Genomic DNA, 23918 nt, shown 5'->3' with positions numbered 1-23918 from the left:
ACAGGGTACTACATGGTACTACATGGCACTACAGGGTACTACATGGTGTTACGATTCGGCATGAAGAAGGACCCAATATGCGGTTAGACAGTATAAAGGAGACGGTGGTTGCTCTTCTCAACGGTGTTCTTTAATATAGAACTCAAGGCAGGAGCAAGGCAGGGATATAAACAATACAAAACAAAAGGCACAGCGGCGCTGGCGCTAACTACAAACACGGACTGTGATACGAAAACAAAGATGACAAAAACAGTATACAATATCACTTACTGACTCTAAGTACAACAGCAGGGCAAGGCAGACGACAGCAAGGTACAAACGAACAGGTAACACGGAGGTATGACGCCACAACAGGAAGTGGGAACAGGACAACCTAATATACTCAACCTAATTAACAATGATTACCAACGATCAACAGCTGGGGGAAGACACACTAGAACTGATACAATACAAAATACAATACAACCATCAAAGAACACACACAGGCTAAATACCAAAACACAGAATAAGAATACTAACACAGAACAACCCTAAACAGACAACATTTGTAATAAGGACACTAATTGCCACATTAGGACGTTATTGATTTGAACCAACATGTTCAGGGCTGAGTGCATTGTCTGCAGGTGGCCGCTGGTGGCTCCCTGCCTGGGACATTCTCTCTCCCAGGCATGAGTTGATCTTGGAACGTTACAGTATCTCCCCCCGAACGGGGGGCTACCAGACCCCCGAAAACATCGTCCGGGCACGGGCGACGCAGGAGGCCGGGACCCCGGAAAAAAACCAGGGCGAGAACCCGGAGAGCTGGGGCCGGGAGTCCGAGGAAAGAACCCAGGAGGGGCATAGCAGCCAGGGGGGAGGAAAACGGGCGCAGATGCCCGGAGGGGGGGGGGGGGGGGGGGGGGGGGGGGGGGGAACAGAGGCCCGGAGAGGAGGGGTGGGGAAGGGAACAGAGGCCCGGAGAGGGGAGGCGGGGAGAGAAACAGGGGCCCAGAGAGGGGGGGTGGAGAGAGAAACAGGATCAGGGAGCCTGGAGCCCGGAACTGAGGGTAAGGACCCCGGAGCAGGATCCCGGACAGGAGACCCTCCAGCCGCCGGACTAGGGACCGGATCCGGAGAACTGGAGCGGCGGTGCGGCGGCGGCGACCCCCGGAGCAGGATCCAACGCAGCCCACGTCGAAGACCACGGCGAAGACCACGGCGAGGACCAGGACGGCTACCACGATGCAGAGCTGGACCAGACGGGGAGCCGGGAGCCGGCACAGCAGCCGGACCAGGTGTAGAGGCCGGGCAGGGCGTGGAGACCGGACCGGTCTCGGCGGCGAGGTGTGGCGTAGGCTCCGGGGATGAGGAGCCTGGACCCAGTGTAGTAGCCGTACCAGGCGTAGAGGCTGGACAGGACGTGGAAGCCGGAGGAGGAGCGGTGACATCCAGGACCACGCCGATCGGAACCAGGACGGCACCGACGACCGGATCAGCCGTGGAGGCTCTGCCAGCGGCACTAGCCCCGCCCGCCCTCCGAGCCTTGCCAGAACTCGGAGGCCTGCGAGCCGCGGGGGCTAGGCCGATCGTGGGCCCTGAGCTAGCTGTAGGAGCTAGGCTAGCTGTAGGGGTTAGGCTAGCTTTAGAAGCCCGGCCAGCCTGAGGACCCAGGCTAACAGTGAGTTGAATGCTAGTCGGTTGGACCTGACTAGCTGCAGAAACACGAACAGGAGGCAGATCAGAGGGTTGAACGCGATACCTCGCCATGAGGACTGCGGCCTGGTCGGCCATCACCCTCATCTCTGCCTCCTGGTCCGGATACTGGTCTGCTGCGGACTGGATTGTCTGAAACAGAAATACCCATTTAGCTGGGGAATATTTCGAAAGATCTCCTAACCTAATATACTCAACCTAATTAACAATGATTACCAACGATCAACAGCTGGGGGAAGACACACTAGAACTGATACAATACAAAATACAATACAACCATCAAAGAACACACACAGGCTAAATACCAAAACACAGAATAAGAATACTAACACAGAACAACCCTAAACAGACAACATTTGTAATAAGGACACTAATTGCCACATTAGGACGTTATTGATTTGAACCAACATGTTCAGGGCTGAGTGCATTGTCTGCAGGTGGCCGCTGGTGGCTCCCTGCCTGGGACATTCTCTCTCCCAGGCATGAGTTGATCTTGGAGCGTTACAACATGGTACTACATGGCACTGCAGGGTACTACATGGTACTACATGGCACTACAGGGTACTACATGGCACTACAGGGTACTACATGGTACTACATGGTACTACATGGTACTACATGGCACTACAGGGTACTACATGGTACTACATGGCACTGCAGGGTACTACATGGTACTACATGGCACTACAGGGTTCTACATGGTATTACATGGTACTACATGGCACTACAGGGTACTACATGGCACTACAGGGTACTACATGGTACTACATGGCACTACAGGGTACTACATGGTACTACATGGTACTACATGGCACTACAGGGTACTACATGGCACTACAGGGTACTACATGGTACTACATGGTACTACATGGCACTACAGGGTACTACATGGCACTACAGGGTACTACAGGGTACTACATGGTACTACATGGCACTACAGGGTACTACATGGCACTACAGGGTACTACATGGTACTACATGGTACTACATGGCACTACAGGGTACTACATGGCACTACAGGGTACTACAGGGCACTACAGGGTACTACTACATGGCACTACAGGGTACTACATTGAAATATGACTGATATTTGTTTTAATAATTATGCTTTGAACAATTGAACAATATAAAATATATTAACTAAATATCATTGAATCAGACAAATTAACTGAGCAGATCATAATAATTGTTTGCATTGTGACATATGTGTCACAGCAAATTTTCATTAACAATTTAAGGTGATATGCCCGGTGTGACGTATGTGTCACAGCGATTTTTATCAATTGTTTTCTTTATCATTTTATTCAAGAAATGTGTTCACAACAGGTTATATATCATAAAGTACAAGTAAGCATTATAATTCTTAAATGGGCAAATCTTACCTTTTAGCAACACAAATCTAGCTTTTGAATGCTAGCTACTTCTGTAATTTAGTCACCACCATCAGTCATCATTGTGGAAAGGTGGTTTATGGGAGCACAACATCACATGATATGTCACATTACCCCACCAGGACGTTCCACTGGTGTTCCTTTGGGACTTCATGAGGTAAAATCAAGAAAAACACTTTATATGGACATTAACCAACTTCGAAAGAGGGCCTAAACTTAACCAGTTGGAAACAAGGCGGACAGTAATAAAATTAGCAATCAATCAATTCAATAATCCACGCTCACTTAAAACAGCGCACCTCCCAGCTGCTTCTATAGAAAGTCGGTTAAAAAAAAAAGAAAAAAAGGGTATACGGAAAAGAAAACTATTTCCCCCCGCTATATTTTTTTCCCCCTATATGGCGAAGAAAACTTTTTTGTTGTTGTTTTACCTACTTTCTATAGAAGCATCTAAGAATGAAGTTCTATAGAAAGTAGGTAAGAAAAGAAAATGTGGATGTCTAGTTGAAAGACAGTTGGATGTCTTAGTTTGTTGGATGCCTAGTTGAAAGACAGTTGGATGTCTTAGTTTGTTGGATGTCTTAGTTGAGAGACAGTTGGATGTCTTAGTTTGTTGGATGTCTTACTGAGAACAGTTGGATGCACTTCCGAGCTGCTTCCACATGGAGGCAACTTCTCTTTTTTTTTTGGGAAATACTTTTTCTGGCGGATGGTTTTTTTCAATAAATCTTCAATTAATGTGTGTTTATTGTATAGCAATAAGGTTGGATGAATGCGCCAGTTGTATAAAAGCCATTACACCATGTGCAGTCGTGGGTTGTGAGAATTAGACCATGCCTAGGGGGTTCAAATGACCACCCCTAGGCATGGTCTAATTCTCACAACCCACTCCTGCGCATGATGTACTGTAATGCTTTAATAGTTCAGGGTTTTATTTCAAAGTCGGTCTACAGACACCAGTGTTTTCAAGTTCAAGTTCAAGTTCTTTAATAGTTGTCATACAGAAGTACAGAATACTTTCATACAAAATGCTTCTTACTGTTACGCTCCAGAGACTGTGCTAGACAAGATAGTATCAAATAACATAATAACACAATATAGCATGAATTTAGAAGAAAAAAAATGAGGTCACAGTGTTCGGTATAGACATATGTACAATGTTCTGAGTTACCATATAATATACAATACACAATACTATGCAGTGTACTAATGTACAGTACTATCTAGTGCAAAGCAGAAATGGGATGAGGTACAATTTTAGGTACAATTTACAGTAAGGTGTACGAGTTGTAGTGCAATCCTTCATCCATAAATATAAAGTGTGGGGAGTGGGTGCTACAGTGTGTTTGTTTAAAGTGGGTGTGTGCTATAAAGTGTGTGGAGTGGGTGCTACAGTGTGTTTGTTTAAAGTGAGTGTGTGCGTGTGGATGTGTGTGCTATGTGCGTTTGGTGGTTGTTGTTGTGTAGTGTTCATTCATTGTTCGTTTAGCAGCCTGATGGCCTGGGGATAGAAGCTACTTCTGAGTCTTTCTGTGCTCGCCTTGAGACTCCGGTATCGCTTGCCTGACCGCAGCAGTTCAAAGAGGCAGTTGTTCGGGTGACTGGAGTCTTTAATGATTCTCTTAGCCTTGCCCTTGCAACGCTTGTAGTAAATGTTCTGGAGGGTGGGGAGCCCCCCTCCAATTGTGCGTTCGGCTGAACGTGTCACTCTTTGTAGTCTGCTTCGGTCTTTTGCAGTGCTATTCCCAAACCAGGAGGTGATGTTGCCGGTCAAGATGCTCTCTATTGTACATGAGTAGAAGTTCTTAAGGATCTTCTGGCTGACTTGGAACTTCCTTAGGCGCCTGAGGAAGTAGAGGCGTTGTCGTGCCTTCTTCACCACACTGTTAATGTGTGTGGTCCATGTCAGGTCCTCGGATATGTAGGCTCCGAGGTACTTGAAGCTGTTGACTCTCTCAACCGGTGCCCCGTCGATGCTGAGGGGGCTGTAGTCCTTGACCCCCGACCTCCTGAAGTCCACAATCATCTCCTTTGTTTTGCTGACGTTCAGGGAGAGGCTGTTTTCCTGGCACCATCCCGCCAGGACCTTGACCTCTTCCAGGTAGGCCCTCTCGTCGTTGGCAGAGATCAGGCCCACCACCACTGTGTCGTCAGCAAATTTGACGATTGTATTGCTACTCCGCTGAGCCACACAGTCGTGTGTGTACAGGGAGTAGAGGAGGGGACTCAGAACACAGCCCTGGGGGGCCCCTATGTTGAGGGTGATGGATGAGGAGGTGCAGTTGCCTGCTCTCACCACCTGGGGTCTGCCAGTCAGGAAGTCCAAGACCCACTGGCAGAGGTCATAGCCCAAGCCCAGGTCCCTGAGCTTGGCTATGAGTATGGAGGGGACTATGGTATTGAATGCCGAGCTGTAGTCGATGAATAGCATTCTCACATAGTTCCCCTGCCTCTTGTCCAGGTGTGATGCTGCTGTGTGCAGCACATGGGATATGGCGTCCTCCGTGGACCTGTTGGGGCGGTATGCAAATTGCAGGGGGTCCATGTTGATGGGGAGGGAGGAGCAGATGTAGCCCTTTACTAGCTTCTCAAAGCACTTCATGGCTATGGAGGTGAGAGCTACAGGGCGGTAGTCGTTGAGGCAAGCAGGCTTGGATTTTTTGGGTACAGGGATAATAGTGGACTTCTTCAGGCAGGTGGGGATGACAGCCTGTTCTAAGGACAGGTTAAATATGTCAGTGAATACTGGGGCCAGTTGGTCGGCACAGACTTTTAGGACGCGGCCGGGGATGCCGTCCGGACCTGCTGCCTTCCTGATATTCACTTTTTTAAAGGTCCGCCTCACCTCATGCTCTGTTACCCTGAACACTGGGTTTTGACTCCTCTTCTGTGTTTTATTTAAAAATAGGTCTACACGGCCAGTATTTTTTCTCCTCTTCATAAGAGTTTGAGGTTTTCCTTTGTTATAACAGGTAAAAACAGCAATAAAAAGTCAACATTTTTCTTTTTGTTGCTTTATAATTCCATTAATGCAACAAACTGTGTGCTATAAGTATAAAGTATAATAAATCGCAAATTACTTTGGGTATGCAATTGTCAGGCGTTTTATGCGAAATGTGGGGTATGCTTGGGGATATATAAAACGTTATACACTGTGTTATCTTCATTTTAAGGGTAAATAGGTTGTGCGGCTCCCTGAGCATTTTAATTTGTGGGAGGGGGGAAAAATGGCTATTTTGATAGTAAAGGTTGCTGACCCCTGTACTAACTCAATTGGCAGAGTTAGCGGGTGGGAAGTCGATGGGTGGTAGTCTGGTCGGTTGGGGCGCCTGCACAGCAAAGTCAGGAAAATGGTGGGGGCAGTGTGAGCCTCCTACACGTTACTCCTCGCAAAATGAGAGTCCGTGCTGGCAGGTGAAAAGATGTGACAGGCTGCCTCCACATGTATCGGAGGGGACATGTGATGCAAGGCTTCTATCCTCCCTACAACCGGCCAGTGGGGGGCATATGCGAGCAACAATCAGGGGAGGGGAGGGAGAATTGGCACAAGAGGTAAATTGGGATGGGGAGAAAAATCACAGAAAAAAGGAGGAGAAAAAGTAGATACAAAAAAATATTATCTTTTGATGCGATAGACCTTTTGGGAATTTTTTGTTGACAGTTTAATAGTGGTTAGCCCCTCTGGCAATAAAGACCATTCTGATTCTGATTCTGATTCTGCTCTAATCTATATAATCTACAGACACAGAAACAGGGCTTGGGAACAGGACTGAAACAGAGGGGTATAGAATATACAGTTATAATGCATAATCTGTGGTAGTGAAAGGTTAACCTTCTGTAGTGTGGTAGTGAAAGGGTTAAAACAGCCTGTGCCTCCAGGGAGTCTGTGGGAAGCCTTTGTTGTATATATACTTACCTTATGCATACGGCACCTTATGTGAATACTGTACACTTCATCAGAGCATATATTTAGCATTTAGCATTTTTAGATTATATATTAGATTCGATTTATATTATTGGATTATTAGATTATATATTGCATATATTTAGCATTTAGCATTTTAGCATTTTGTTTTAGTTTTTTAGATTATATATTAGATTAGATTTAGATTATGGGATTATTAGATTATATATTGTAACTATATTTATTGTAGGGCAAATATAACTGAGAGGGCATACAGTACATACCCTCATCTCGAACCTTGTTGCCCATATGCGCATGTCCAGAGTTAACTATATTGTTATATTGTTTACACTGCCTTTTTATAAAAAAAAAATTACTTCTCCACTGTGCTATAATTCTGTGACCTGTAGGCTACCTGTGTGTCTTCTACTACCTGTACCTCCCCTCCCCCCTCCCCCATGCTGCTATGTTGTCTGAATTTCCCCAAGGGGATCAATAAAGGAACATCTCATCTTATCTTTTCCCACTTGGGTGGATAATCAATGCAGAGCATCTCTGTTTCCGCTGGACAGGTGAGGCCCCTTTCTCCATGAGAGTTGCCTACCCCAGCTTTAAAAACTAACGCTAGGCATTGTTTCGCGAATTATACTTGCCCCAGGTGGTCAGACGGAGGAGTGAGACATTTGCTCACTAATTCACTCTCCTAGGGACACGATCCAATTTGTAAACTGAGCACACCACACTTGACCTATTGCTCTGCTATAAATTTGAACAGGCACTTGCCATGTTTGCTCTCATCTCACATTAATACACAGGGGACTCTGTGTGTGCGTGTGTGCGTGTGTGTGTGTGTGTGTGCGTGTGTGCGTGTGTGTGTGTGTGTGTGCGTGCGTGCGTGTGTCTGTGTGCTTGTCTGTGTGAGTGTGTGTGTGTGTGTGTGTGTGTGTGTGTGTGTGTGTGTGTGTGTGTGTGTGTGTGTGTGTGTGTGTGTGTGTGTGTGTGTGTGTGTGTGTGTGTGTGTGTGTGTGTGTGTGTGTGTGTGTGTGTGTGTGTGTGTGTGCGCTTGTCTGTGTGCGTGTGCGTGTCTGGGGGCTACTCTAGCCTCAGGCAGCTGGAGACATTTACCAGAGCCAGCATGTGTTTTGTGTGTGTGGGTGTGTGTGTGTGTGTGTGTGTGTGTGTGTGTGTGTGTGTGTGTGTGTGTGTGTGTGTGTGTGTGTGTGTGTGTGTGTGTGTGTGTGTGTGTGTGTGTGTGTGTGTGTGTGTGTGTTTGCGTCCGTGCGTGCGTGCGTGCGTGCGTGCGTGTGCGTGTGTGTGTGTGTGTGTGTGTGTGTGTGTGTGTGTGTGTCTGATTAGTGAGAGGTGCATGAAGAGAAGACTGTTGCTGCGACCTCCTCATTCCCAAAACCGAACTCAATTAACTGATCATATCGGGACGACTGCACCAACCAATACACCCTGTTGATCAACCCAATACACCCTGTTGATCAACCCAATACACCCTGTTCATCAACCCAATACACCCTGTTCATCAACCCAATACACCCTGTTGATCAACCCAATACACCCTGTTCATCAACCCAATACACCCTGTTCATCAACCCAATACACCCTGTTGATCAACCCAATACATCCTGTTCATTAACCCAATACACCCTGTTGATCAACCCAATACACCCTGTTCATCAACCCAATACACCCTGTTCATCAACCCAATACACCCTGTTCATCAACCCAATACACCCTGTTCATTAACCCAATACACCCTGTTCATCAACCCAATACACCCTGTTCATCAACCCAATACACCATGTTCATCAACCCAATACACCCTGTTCATTAACCCAATACACCCTGTTCATCAACCCAATACACCCTGTTCATCAACCAATACACACTGTTCATCAACCCAATACACCCTGTTCATCAACCAATACACACTGTTCATCAACCCAATACACCCTGTTCATTAACCCAATACACCCTGTTCATCAACCAATACACACTGTTCATTAACCCAATACACCCTGTTCATCAACCCTATACACCCTGTTCATTAACCCAATACACCCTGTTCATCAGCACAATACATGGGTTGCCTCTCAGCCTTCCTACTGTCTCAATAAATAACCTTCTCTCCTGTGTCTCCCTCTCAGTCTTCCTACTGTCTCAATAAATAACCTTCTCTCCTGTGTCTCCTCTACTCTGTCTCCCTCTAAGCCTCCCTACTGTCTCAATAAATAACCTTCTCTCCTGTGTCTCCCCTACGCTGTCTCTTTCTCAGCCTCCATACTGTCTCAATAAATAACCTTCTCTCCTGTGTCTCCCCTATGCTGTCTCCCTCTCAGGCCTTGTCCAGATGACGACGATTTTGGGTGTATCCGCCAAAGTATTTTATCGTATGCACATTTCGTCCAGACGGAACCGCGTTCTGGGAGCCCAAATACGCAATTTTCCCAGAGTGAACAAATCGGAAGACGCAATAAATCAATCAATCAACGCCACCCTTGCGTTCCCGTCTTTACAAGCCAGTCCACATCTTTCCTGAACTGATGACGCGATAGCCCACCTCTCCCTTAACCTGCATGCGCATTATTAACATAGCTACAACACACAGTAACGTTAATACAATTACATGCATCATTGTTTACAACGAACGGGTGGGGCTAATCGAAAGGACTGGACACAAAGACAAGTTAAAAATCAATCAATTAATTTAATACAACAGGTAGTTTGAGCTGCGCTGTCGTGCCGACGACCGCACCATATTACAGTATATACGGCTTTGACACGCTCTCTCTCTCCTGCCGATTAAAATCAGCAGCTCTTCCTCCTCATCATCGATTGCCTGTAGCTGCATTTGCATGTGTGAGCCGCGGTGTCTCTCTGCTCTCCTTTGGAAACTAGCGTTAGCTCAAGAGCACAGAACCGGACGACACAAGTTGTTCCGCTAGCGAAAACAACAATAACACTTCCGATCAGGGGGTTTCAAAATAAAAGAGCAACGTCTAAAACAGGAAAGACGTTTATTGTGTACATTTGTGGCAGTGATACAGCGTTTTCAGTGGTTTCGTTTGGACGCACATATTTCTTGAGACGATTTCGTGTTTACGGAAAACTTTTTTTTAAATGCAAACTAAATGAAAACTAAAAAGATCGGTTCCGTCTTCGCCTGGTCAAGGCCTCAGCCTTCCTACTGTCTCAATAAAGAACCTTCTCTCCTGTGTCTCCCGTACGGTGTCTCCCTCTCAGCCTTCCTACTGTCTCAATAAAGAACCCTCTCTTCTCTGTCTCCCTCTCAGCCTTCCTACCGTCTCAATAAAGAACCCTCTCTTCTCCGTCTCCCTCTCAGCCTTCCTACTGTCTCAATAAAGAACCATCTCTTCTCTGTCTCCCTCTCAGCCTTCCTACCGTCTCAATAAAGAACCCTCTCTTATCTGTCTCCCTCTCAGCCTTCCTACCGTCTCAATAAAGAACCCTCTCTTCTCTGTCTCCCTCTCAGCCTTCCTACTGTCTCAATAAAGAACCAGCTGGAGGAACAGCTTTGGCCTCACTTTATTTCCTTGTCAACTATTCATATTAGCCAACGCAGCAACAGGAAATAGATTTGGGCCTAGCTATATAATATGTATAGTATATAGTCTATATAATCTGTATAGTATATAGTCTCTATAATCTGTATAGTGTATAGTCTATATAATCTGTATAGTATAGTCTATATAATCTGTATAGTATATAGTCTATATAATATGTATAGTATATATACTATATAATCTGTATAGTGTATACAGTCTATATCATCTGTATAGTATATACAGTCTATATAATCTGTATAGTATATATAGTCTATATAATCTGTATAGTGTATAGTCTATATAATCTGTATAGTATATAGACTATATAATCTGTATAGTATATAGTCTCTATAATCTGTATAGTATATATATTATATAATCTGTATAGTATATAGTCTCTATAATCTGTATAGTGTATAGTCTATATAATATGTATAGTATATAGACTATATAATCTGTATAGTATATATTCTATATAATCTGTATAGTATATAGTCTATATAATCTGTATAGTATATGGTCTATATAATCTGTATTGTATATAGTCTATATAATCTGTATAGTATATATATTATATAATCTGTATAGTATATAGTCTCTATAATCTGTATAGTGTATAGTCTATATAATATGTATAGTATATAGACTATATAATCTGTATAGTATATATTCTATATAATCTGTATAGTATATAGTCTATATAATCTGTATAGTATATAGACTATATAATCTGTATAGTATATAGTCTCTATAATCTGTATAGTGTATAGTCTATATAATATGTATAGTATATAGACTATATAATCTGTATAGTATATAGACTATATAATCTGTATAGTATATAGTCTATATAATCTGTATAGTATATAGTCTCTATAATCTGTATAGTGTATAGTCTATATAATCTGTATAGTATATATATTATATAATCTGTATAGTATATAGACTATATAATCTGTATAGTATATGGTCTAAATCATCTGTATTGTATATAGTCTATATAATCTGTATAGTATATAGACTATATAATCTGTATAGTATACAGACTATATAATCTGTATAGTATAGTATATAGTCTATATGTTGTGAAGGGCCAGATTAAACCGAATATATATATTTATTATATATATATATTTAATTGTATTTGTATATTCTCTAATATTCCTTGATATCCCTTGTATATTCCTTGTACAATATGCATTGAATATCCATTCTAGCCTACTGAACATCCCATAATAGTCTCCATTCTACTATTGGTCGAGACCTTGGTGCCAGGCTGCCATACCCCTCAGACCCAGTTCAAACGTACCGCTCCACATGTACGAACAAGTCCTAGTTCCGCGTAGGAATCTGGCTACCGCACCACTAATGGGACTATTTGTTCATAGTGCGTATATATACTGCGCTACTAAAGTAGGACTTCCTTTTCAGTCCAGTTTCTTACCCTCCAATAGAGTCACAGACGTAAAGCCTCCCCGCGACGCCACGTGTGGGAGTAAGGCCAAGTTCGCCTACCATCGGTATTGAGACATCGTGTATATTAATATTTGAATAGTCATATTTGGCACTATATCGTCGAGTTGGACGTAGTCTATTAAGCTAATAATAGTCTGTTAATATATAGTGCTTCGTGCGGTGAGAATACTACCGTAGTCAGTAACCCATCGTTTCGGGCAGAGAACTGGCTGCTTATCCAGGGTGGTTGACCCCACGTGAAGCTGCACCCGAGGAGCCCCAGAGCCGACGAGCGAGTGGACCTGTATACCGGATTATTCTACCGACGACAGCCCGCCTTCCCAGGCACGGATTATGCTTTGTATACTTTGATTATTCCATGGATAAAGACCCCCGACACTGCCGTGTGTTGGAACCCCCCCCCCCCCCACCCTCTTGCAAGGTGAGGAGACGCTCTGCAAGACGAGGTCGCTTCACGTCTCTCCTCCGTGGACCGGAGAACGCCGGCCCACAAAGAGTCCACCTGCTTTCATCTGTGGTCCAAGGATCGCCGGCGCATTGAACGGCACTACAGTGGGTTCACCTGGGATACCCTTGGCCGGATGAGGCAGCCGGATTCTACCCCCCCCCCCCTCCTACTCCTGTCGGCTTACAAGCGACCGGATTAACCCCCCCCTAGTGTGTCCAGTATATAATCATTAAAGTATCATTGCTGTTATCCCTTAAACTATTCCAGGTCGTATATGTACCACCTGCGCCTTCAGAGATTGGACATTCTCTATTGATATACCGACGAGTACTCTTGCCATAAAAGTGCATACTAATTCCATTCATAAATGTGATTGATTTGATTAAGTGCTTGCTCTACACACCATCGCTGTGTAGAAATAAAGACCTATTTCTAATTCGTACATTTGTGTTGGATCCGTTTCATCTACGTGACAGTGTTCATCATAATATATTTATGCCGTGTACTGGGTGGCCGAATATTAAGTACAAAGGTAGTGGTAGTAAGTATCATATCTAGTAATACAGTCAGGGAATTGTACCCCTCAGTTACAATTGGTCCTTCGAGCCGGAGGGTAATTAGTGTAATATTAATATAGTGTTATTAATATTGAAATGGCCTATGATGAACACTCCACGAAACGATCCTCCTAACCAACGCCCGCAGCGCGAACGACGGCTCCCTCAGTACTTAGAGGCTTACGCTGTCAGTCAACAACCTAGTCTTCTACTAACAGTAAACGCGGTAAAACTAGAAAGTAAAAGTATGTCTAACCCCAACGCCCAGACTACCCCGACCATAGAGGCCCCTACGGGCTCTAATGTAACTGACCAAGTTCACGGTGGGGACCAGTGGGAACCAGATATGACTTCACACCCCGCCAGTACTGAAGAAGTAGTCCCCGATGAGTCCCGGGAGGAATACAACGCTACCGAGAGAGAACTCGGCACGGAAGAAGACGGGGAGAGCACCGTGGAGATAGAGCTCCAAGGCTCCGCAAGGAGTACCCCGAGGGAAGGCTCCCCTATACAACCGCCTTCTCCCAGCGAGGCAGAGAGGACCCTACAGCAGGCCTTCCTCATCAGCCTGAACGCCGCTGCTGAACGCGACCGACTGCAGATCCAGCAGCGGAGCGAAGAAGAGCATATACGTCCAGAAATAAGACGCATTCAGAGAGAAGAGAATGTGGCCCGGGACCGAGCGGACAGCCGGCGAGCGGCTGCTGGTGCTCTGCGGGACGCAGAGCGCGACAGACAGCAAGCGCAACTAATAGAACAGCTGATCAGACGGACAACACCCTCTCCCTCCGCCAGAGGCTCCAGGAACTCGTCTAGACACACCTCCAGGGCGGCATCCCCTAGCCGAGTAAACAACCCTGAACTTGACCAACAGACGAGGTCTATACCCCCCACAGACCACCTCCCCCCACCGGTCCAAGCGAGACCTAGCAACCGGGAAGGAGCAGCATATCCTGTGGAGAGGCTAAACCAGAGACTACAAGCACTGGATGACCTAACTGAAGACGAAGAGGAAGAGGAGGAGAACCACGCCCGACGACAGCACAGTACTCTACCGGACCAGGAGGTCCGGTACAGCCCAGGCTATACTCCCGCGGAGCTGCGCTACAGACCCCCGACTCTATACACGGGTGAGCACGACGCACGACCCGCACCGAGGAACAGCACCTGGACAAGCGGGCCATGGTACACTGCCGGTACCAGCCCATACCAAGGAGCGGGAGGAGACTCGCCTAGGAGGCCTCTCCCCCAATGCTCGCCGATGTATCCACAGTCAGCGTCATACATTGGCACGCCTATGGTACCCGACTTCACCCAAGAGAACCGGGCCCAGTATACAGAACTCCGCATGTGTCTGGAGACCATGTTGGTGGATGTATTGGATGAACGCCACAAATACGCCATCCTACTGAAGCACTTAAAGGTGCCCCGCGCACATAATATAGCGCTCGCCTACGCGACTTCCACCACCCCATACACAGCAGCGCTGGTAGCATTGGACCAGAGGTATGGGCGCATATGGGATTACGTGATCCAGGAGATCCGACACATCGACCGCTTACCCCCAGCAATAGACAATCGAGCACTGGACGACCTGTCCATCAGAGTGCAGTCCCTGGTAGGGATGTTGGGAGCGCAGAGAGAGAAGGGGAGGCATGAACTTTACGCCAACTCAAATGTGGAAAGGATCTTGGAGAAGCTGCCGCCCGCTCGACAGGAGCGTTTTAGGCGACAGAGGGACCACCGAGACCCGAATGGCCCCGAGCCGAACCTCCTCGATCTAGCGGACTTCCTGGCGAGAGAAGTCAGCAGCCTACGGCTAGATACATTCGGACGGAGCACCCCTGGCTCCAGAGAAGGAACCAGACGACTAAATGATGGAAGAAGATCGGTGACTGTGATGCACCAATCGGAGTCAGTACCGAGCAGCAGGAGCCACAGTACCCCCTCCAGAACGGAGAAGTGGAAGATAGTGTGCCCCTACTGTGAGAAAGAACACTGGCTAGCGCAATGTGACTCCTTCCCCAAGCTGAACGCGGAGGAAGCAAGTCAATGGATAAAGTCCAACAAGCGCTGTTTTCGCTGTGCGCGCTCACACATGGCAGCCGAATGCCGCTTAAAGAAAAGGTGCACCAAGTGCGATGGAGCCCATCTGGACATACTTCACGACAGTAACAGACGGCGCCCTTCACCCGCACCATCCAGCAGCAAAGCGAGCGTCATGTACATCGATCCCGCCAGCAGCAGTGGAGCCCGAGTACTCCTAAAAGTAGTGCGTGTGACACTAAGCTACCAGAATAAAGTCCTGGACACTTACGCCGTCCTCGATGACGGGTCAGAGAAGACCCTGCTGCTCGCCTCCGCTGCGGCCCAGCTAGGGCTGCGGGGAAGCGAAACCCAAATGACAATTCGGACAATAAGACGAGATTTGAAGACGATAAAGGGCGAGAATGTCTCATTCTCTATCGCAGCAAGCGGCCAGCCTGAGCGACGGTACCAGATTACAGACGCTTTCACCAGCCAAGAAATAGGACTGTCGCGGTACACATACCCCGTCGCCAAGCTGATGGAGAAATATGCACATCTGCACAAGTTACCGATCCCGCTCATAGACAATGCTATGCCGACCCTGTTGATAGGCTCCGACCATGCAGACCTCATTGTCCCGATAGACCGGGTTCATACCGGACCCCGAGGCTGTCCTGCAGCAGTCGAGACCCGTTTGGGATGGACTCTCCAAGGCCCGCTCGCCAAATCTCTCAACCGAAGTACAGCCACTAGATGTCTCCACTCCCGAGTCACGGAGGGAGAAACCGCACTCCTGCAACACGTAGAGCGGCTATGGACCTTGGAACAAATGCCCTTTAAGAACGGAAAGAAAGACATTCGCTCTAAAGATGACATTTACGCCATTCACCTCCTCGAGACAGGGACCAAGAGAGTCCCGGTCAACGGCGTGTTGAGATACGCCACGCCACTCCTGCGGCGAGAAGGAATGCCTACTTTCCACGCCAAGACAGACGCCACAGAACGGTACCTGCTGAACACGGAGCGGCGCTTAGCCAAGAACCCCGCCCAAGAGAGTGTATACCGCGCTGAGATTGAGAAGCTCATCACAGCGGGACACGTCACAAAGATGGACATTAAAGAGGCTGACCAGACCACTGAATCGTGGTACGTGCCTCACCACAAGGTCCATCACAACGGTAAAGACCGCATAGTATTTAACTGCAGCTACCAGATCGGATCCCAAAATCTGAATAAAGAGTTACTGCCCGGTCCCACACTCGGCCCCTCCCTACTCGGCGTTCTACTCCGCTTCCGCCAGGAAAAGGTGGCCATCAGCGGGGACATTAAAGGAATGTTCCTGCAGGTGAGATTAGTAGAGGCGGACAAGCCCCTGTTACGGTTCCTATGGAGAGAGAAGCCAGGAGATGAGCACCCAGCCATCTACCAATGGGAAGTCCTCCCCTTCGGAACGACGTGCAGCCCCTGCTGTGCTACATTTGCACTACAGAAACATGTAGCAGAGGACCCAGCAGCGGACGAAGAGGTCCGACACAGCGTAAAGAACAGCTTCTACGTAGACAACTGTCTACAAAGCCTTTCAACCCAAGAAGAAGCCGAGGCTCTCCTGATTAAACTCCGCGCCTCATTGATCAAAGGCGGCTTTGATCTCAGGCAGTGGGCCAGCAGCGATCCGCAAGTACTGCGCAGCCTCTCCTCCGAGGACAAGGCAGCCAGCAGCGAGACCTGGATGGCTACAATCCCGGGAGAAGCCCAGGAGATGACCCTGGGATTGGTGTGGCGATTCAAAACAGATTCGCTTCACTACAGACACAAGCCCCTGACTACGGAGCAGGGAAGGCCGGCGGCGGCGCCGACCACCAGACGGAGTGTGTACACAACACTCGCCCGACAATATGACCCGCTAGGATGTATTCTACCGTACACCACCAGGGCAAAAATGATTGTACGAGCATTGTGGGACAAGGACCAGGGCTGGGACGACCCCATTCCCGCACACCTTGCATCCACCTGGAGAGAGTGGGAGATGGAGCTCCACTCACTCCCAGGCGTTAATATGCGCCGAAGCTACTTCCCACCCACGGTGAGGCCAGAGACATGTAAAATGGACTTACACGTCTTCAGTGACGCCTCAGAGGTCGCATACGGATCAGTAGCCTACTTGCGGGCCCAAGAGAAGGGGGGAGAGATCTACACAGCATTTGTCCTCGCCCGCTCGAGAATAGCCCCACGCAAGCAACAATCTATCCCACGTCTAGAGCTCTGCGCAGCCCTAGCCGGAGCGCACCTAGCCACGCTCATCCAACGTGAGCTCACCATACCGGTGTCTAGAACAATCCTGTGGTCAGATTCCACGACGGTACTCGCCTGGATCAAATCGGACTCATGCAAGTACAAAGTCTTCGTGGGAGTCAGAGTCACCGAGATTCAAGACTTAACCGAAGAGTTAACCGGAGAAACAGAGTGGCGCTACGTTGATACAAAACAGAACCCAGCTGACGTCATCACCCGGGGGATGCCCCTGGATGACCTCACCCGTCGCAATGTCTACAGTGACGGCCTCGCATTCCTAAGACTCCCGGAAGGACAGTGGCCCATGCCTATCCTGAGGGAAGCAAGTCCAGAGGAGGTGGAAAATAAGAAGTCTGTGTTCTGTGGATTGAGCACCGTAGCCTCCACCGACCCTAACATAGACGATTGCACGTCCATAGAGAGTGCACAACAAAGAACATTCCTGCGGTACCACCCGGAGTGCAAGTCCCCCGCTGATATGTCAGCAGCTAACTACGAGGAAGCAGAATTGCTTCTACTGCAGCGAGCCCAGAGAGACAATTTGACAGAAGGAACAGTCGTCATGATTATTGATCAATCACTGCCCAGAGCTATGTGGCCGGCCGGCCGCGTAAGCAAAGTGATCACCGGTGCCGACGGCAAGGTCCGAGCAGCTGAAGTGCTTGTCCAGGGTCGCACTTACACCCGTCCCGTGGCGAGGCTCATAGAACTGCCCCGACTCCCAGACACAATCGATGATGACCATGACTAGGGATGCTCGATATTGGCTTTTTTACCGATACCGATATTCCGATATTGTCCAACTCTTAATTTCCGATACCGATATCAACCGATATCAACCGATACCGATATATGCAGGGTTTCCCACCCCAAAAAACGGAATAATTTCAGGTAACTAATCATTTCACTGGATATATATATAACAAATATTGTTATTGTTTTTTTCTTTTTTTAAACCGATACCGATATTTTCCGATATCACATTTTACTGCCGATATCGGCCGATAATATCGGTCGGCAGATAATATCGGACATCCCTAACCATGACCCTATAACCCTATGACTTTGTGAAGTTGACTGACCCCTACAGCAAACCCTTATGTGTAAATAGACAACGCGATTAATCTGTCTCTGTTTAACTGATTAGGTCTGGGACCAATCAGGGGGTGGCTGTTGTGAAGGGCCAGATTAAACCGAATATATATATTTATTATATATATATATTTAATTGTATTTGTATATTCTCTAATATTCCTTGATATCCCTTGTATATTCCTTGTACAATATGCATTGAATATCCATTCTAGCCTACTGAACATCCCATAATAGTCTCCATTCTACTATTGGTCGAGACCTTGGTGCCAGGCTGCCATACCCCTCAGACCCAGTTCAAACGTACCGCTCCACATGTACGAACAAGTCCTAGTTCCGCGTAGGAATCTGGCTACCGCACCACTAATGGGACTATTTGTTCATAGTGCGTATATATACTGCGCTACTAAAGTAGGACTTCCTTTTCAGTCCAGTTTCTTACCCTCCAATAGAGTCACAGACGTAAAGCCTCCCCGCGACGCCACGTGTGGGAGTAAGGCCAAGTTCGCCTACCATCGGTATTGAGACATCGTGTATATTAATATTTGAATAGTCATATTTGGCACTATATCGTCGAGTTGGACGTAGTCTATTAAGCTAATAATAGTCTGTTAATATATAGTGCTTCGTGCGGTGAGAATACTACCGTAGTCAGTACCCCATCGTTTCGGGCAGAGAACTGGCTGCTTATCCAGGGTGGTTGACCCCACGTGAAGCTGCACCCGAGGAGCCCCAGAGCCGACGAGCGAGTGGACCTGTATACCGGATTATTCTACCGACGACAGCCCGCCTTCCCAGGCACGGATTATGCTTTGTATACTTTGATTATTCCATGGATAAAGACCCCCGACACTGCCGTGTGTTGGAACCCCCCCCCCCCCCTGGAGAGGACGCAAGGTGAGGAGACGCTCTGCAAGACGAGGTCGCTTCACGTCTCTCCTCCGTGGACCGGAGAACGCCGGCCCACAAAGAGTCCACCTGCTTTCATCTGTGGTCCAAGGATCGCCGGCGCATTGAACGGCACTACAGAGGGTTCACCTGGGATACCCTTGGCCGGATGAGGCAGCCGGATTCTACCCCCCCCCCCCTCCTACTCCTGTCGGCTTACAAGCGACCGGATTAACCCCCCCCTAGTGTGTCCAGTATATAATCATTAAAGTATCATTGCTGTTATTCCTTAAACTATTCCAGGTCGTATATGTACCACCTGCGCCTTCAGAGATTGGACATTCTCTATTGATATACCGACGAGTACTCTTGCCATAAAAGTGCATACTAATTCCATTCATAAATGTGATTGATTTGATTAAGTGCTTGCTCTACACACCATCGCTGTGTAGAAATAAAGACCTATTTCTAATTCGTACATTTGTGTTGGATCCGTTTCATCTACGTGACAGTGTTCATCATAATATATTTATGCCGTGTACTGGGTGGCCGAATATTAAGTACAAAGGTAGTGGTAGTAAGTATCATATCTAGTAATACAGTCAGGGAATTGTACCCCTCAGTTACACTATATAATCTGTATAGTATATAGTCTATATAATCTGTATAGTATTTAGTCTCTATAATCTGTATAGTATCTAGTCTATATAATCTGTATAGTATATAGTCTCTATAATCTGTATAGTATATAATCTGTATTTTGTATTTGTATTTATTGGTTTAAAATACAGAGACAGTGCATATTAAAGAACATTTTACGGTAAACATGCCAGTTTAGCCAGGTTGTACAATAATTAAAACACAGTAGGAATCAGTAGGTTACGATACACTAAAATACATTAAAATAAATACATTAAAATTAGAGGTGGGCATAGATAATTTTTTTTAATCTAGATTAATCTATCTGCAATCCTGGATTAATCTAGATTAAAATGGCAAAAAAAAAAAAAAAAACTGCCGAAGGCATTCAAAATATGTGTGTTCTACCCAAATAATGACCAGAAGTAAGTCCTTACTTTTTTTTCCCTCCTTATGTTTCTCAGGCCAGGTGGCCCATTACACCATGAGCCCATCTCCCGTTTCCAAAATGCATTACAGACTGTTTGAAAAAGCTGTTTTGCTATGATAATTGGTAATGAAATATCAAAATAATGTTCAATAAGATGTACTTGTGTTTAATAAGTTGTTTTATTCAGAAGTTAACACAAATAAATAATATTACCAGTACAGTACAGTATCTAGCACACTCTCAGGAGCAAAACAGAAAGAAGCATTTCAAACTTGAACTATGTGACATGGCTTGACTCAATCAGTCCAATCTCTATTTCTCCTTCTTCCACAAGTCACTCAGGCAGACCAGCTTGTTTTATGTAGTGGTGTCTACTTATAGTGCCTATAATATTTTTCCCGTTGGGTGCCAGACGGGGCCAAACCCTGCCAATGCAAATCAACTGCTCCAGTGGAGTTGCTCAGTGGCCAATGGTGTCAACTGTGGTTGTACTGGGCAGCTCCCAGGTGTGAATGGAACTGTGTGAATGTGAAGCAGGGCGTTCCTGAAAAAGAGCATCTGTGCGGAGCGAACGTACCCTGGGTAAATAAAGTAAAAAAAAGAAAAAGTAAAAAAAATATTATTATTATTATTTTTTTAGATTAACTGCGTCAATTATATTATCGCGCGATACTAGTATCGCGTTAACGCAGCACGTTAATGCCGTTAACGGCCCAGCACTAATTAAAATACATCACAAGCCCTCAGTTAAAAAAGATAGTCTATATCTATATAGTCTATATAATCCACCCTCATTTACACATGTTTGACCCCCCCCCACCTCCTCCCCCCCCCAACCTCCCTCCCCCAGCCTCACCTCCTCCCCGCCTCACCTCCTCCCAGCCTCACCTCCTCCCAGCCTCACCTCCTCCCAGCCCCCCGCCTCACCTCCTCCCAGCCCCCAGCCTCACCTCCTCCCCCCCCGCCTCACCTCCTCCCAGCCCCCAGCCTCACCTCCTCCCCCCCGCCTCACCTCCTCCCAGCCTCACCTCCCCCCCCGCCTCACCTCCTCCCCCCCCGCCTCACCTCCTCCCCCCCGCCTCACCTCCTCCCAGCCCCCAGCCTCACCTCCTCCCCCCCGCCTCACCCTCACCTCCTCCCCCCCCGCCTCACCTCCTCCCCCCCCGCCTCACCTCCTCCCACCCCGCCTCACCTCCTCCCAGCCCCAAGCCTCACCTCCTCCCCCCCGCCTCACCTCCTCCCCCCCCGCCTCACCTCCTCCCCCCCGCCTCACCTCCTCCCAGCCCCCAGCCTCACCTCCTCCCCCCCGCCTCACCTCCTCCCAGCCCCCAGCCTCACCTCCTCCCCCCCCGCCTCACCTCCTCCCCCCGCCTCACCTCTTCCCCCCCCGCCTCACCTCCTCCCAGACCCCAGCCTCACCTCCTCCCCCCCGCCTCACCTCCTCCCCCCCCGCCTCACCTCCTCCCCCCCGCCTCACCTCCTCCCAGCCCCCAGCCTCACCTCCTCCCCCCCGCCTCACCTCCTCCCCCCCGCCTCACCTCCTCCCAGCCCCCAGCCTCACCTCCTCCCCCCGCCTCACCTCCTCCCAGCCCCCGGCCTCACCTCCTCACCTGCCCCAGCCTCACCTCCTCCTGCCCCCGGCCTCACCTCCTCCCCCCCGCCTCACCTCCTCCCAGCCCCCAGCCTCACCTCCTCCTGCCCCCGGCCTCACCTCCTCACCTGCCCCAGCCTCACCTCCTCCCCCCCCAGCCTCACCCTCCCCCTCGCCCCCCAGCCTCACCTCCCCCCCCCCAGCCTCACCTCCCCCAGCCTCACCCCCTTTCCCCCCCAGCCTCCCCTCCTCCCAGCCCCCAGCCTCACCCCCCCCCCCCCCAGCCTCACCTCCCCCCCCCCCAGCCTCACCCCCCCCCCCCCCCCAGCCTCACCCTCCCCCTCGCCCCCCAGCCTCACCTCCCCCCCCCCCAGCCTCACCTCCCCCAGCCTCACCCCCTCCCCCCCCCCAGCCTCCCCTCCTCCCAGCCCCCAGCCTCACCCCCCCCCCTCCCCCCCAGCCTCACCTCCCCCCCCCCGGCCTCACCTCCTATGAGCATGATGCAGATGGAGAAGATCTTCTCGGAGTCCGTGTTGGCCGACACGTTGCCGAAGCCCACGCTGGTGAGGCTGCTGAGGGTGAAGTAGAGCGAGGCGATGTAGATGTTGCGGATGTTGGGGCCGCCGGCCACCGTGCCGTTCAGACCGTCGAAGGAGTCGAAGGGCGACTCCAGACGCTTCCCCAGCTCGTGGAGCCAACCTGGAGGGGGGGGGAGATGGTGAAGGAGAATGGAGCTTCTTAAGGAAAATAGACGAGGCTGGATTTAATCAGATTAACTATTACTTTATTCAATTAGAGTACGGAAGTTCACAACAGAATAGAAAGATAGGATGGTTCACCGGCCGGTTCCCCAGAAGGAAGGGTCCCGTATTTCACAACAACATATTTATAGACATTCAAGACCAGCTGATCAAATGACCAAAATGACAAGTTTAAACAGGTGGGTCTTCCCTCAAATGATACGATCTTACATCATCGGACAAAGATCATGGGCTTTGACTAGTCCCCCCCTGATCCTGACCCAAGATCCTGGTGACCTGGCTTCAATATTCTAGGTTATGTTATCTTGACCTGCTTTGTACACTTTCCACTTTGAATATTGTTTGGTGAAGACAAACACAACCCCTCCCCCAGAGGTCTGTCAACGTCAGTGTTCACAGAGCTCTGGGAAGATAGTCTTTACATGACTTCAATATCACGGATTTGTAGATTAATAGTAATTATGATTTTATGGTATAGAAACCATAAATGTTCGACTACAATGGACCGATGGATGGACGGATGGAAGAATGGATGGATGGAGGGACCAATGGATGGATAGATGGACCGATGGATGGACAGATGGATGGATGGATGGATGGATGGATGGATGGATGGATGGATGGATGGATGGATGGATGGATGGATGGATGGATGGATGGATGGATGGATGGATGGATGGATGGATGGATGGATGGATGGATGGATGGATGAATGGATGGATGGATGGATGGATGGATGGATGGATGGTTGGATGGATAGATGGGTCGATGAATGAAAGGATGGATGGACGAATAAATAGATGGATGGGTGGATGGATGGATGCGTGAAAGGGTGGATGGAGAGACACACACAAAGACAAACAGTGAGGAAGACAGATAATACTTACTAAAATCCTATTATGTAATTCTACATCTTCCAGGATAACCCCCCCCCCCCTCTTTTATGTATAAAAGGGGCAGAACTGGGTTGCCATTGCTTCTATTTGTTGTCGTCTGAATGCTGCTGTTGCCTGTTGTGTTCTGTGTATTGTCCTTGTGCTATTTCCTCTCCTGTGCTTTATGTGGCTTCATGGCAGCCATCACTGAGTCCTATTTCTTTGTTTACATTGTTCCTGTATAATGTGTTGTGACACTCATGTGTAAAACCCACT

General features: G+C 48.2%; 1 protein-coding gene across 1 annotated transcript in view; it reads right to left on the bottom strand.

Moving 5' to 3' along the window:
• Positions 1-23918, bottom strand: part of kcnh8 (potassium voltage-gated channel, subfamily H (eag-related), member 8) — a gene marked incomplete at both ends in the record, with an annotated part of 262061 nt that overhangs the window by 185147 nt on the left and 52996 nt on the right. Inside the window, one exon of the mRNA XM_084312013.1 lies at positions 22493-22705. Within this exon, the coding sequence (XP_084168139.1) occupies positions 22493-22705 (213 nt within the window). The remainder of the gene's footprint in view (positions 1-22492; positions 22706-23918) is intronic.

The sequence above is a fragment of the Notolepis coatsorum genome (assembly GCF_963971535.1).
Source record: "Notolepis coatsorum genome assembly, chromosome: 4".
Lineage (NCBI taxonomy): Eukaryota > Metazoa > Chordata > Actinopteri > Aulopiformes > Paralepididae > Notolepis > Notolepis coatsorum.
The sequence above is the reverse complement of the archived record's forward strand: the minus strand, read 5'-3'. Positions and strand labels throughout refer to the sequence as shown.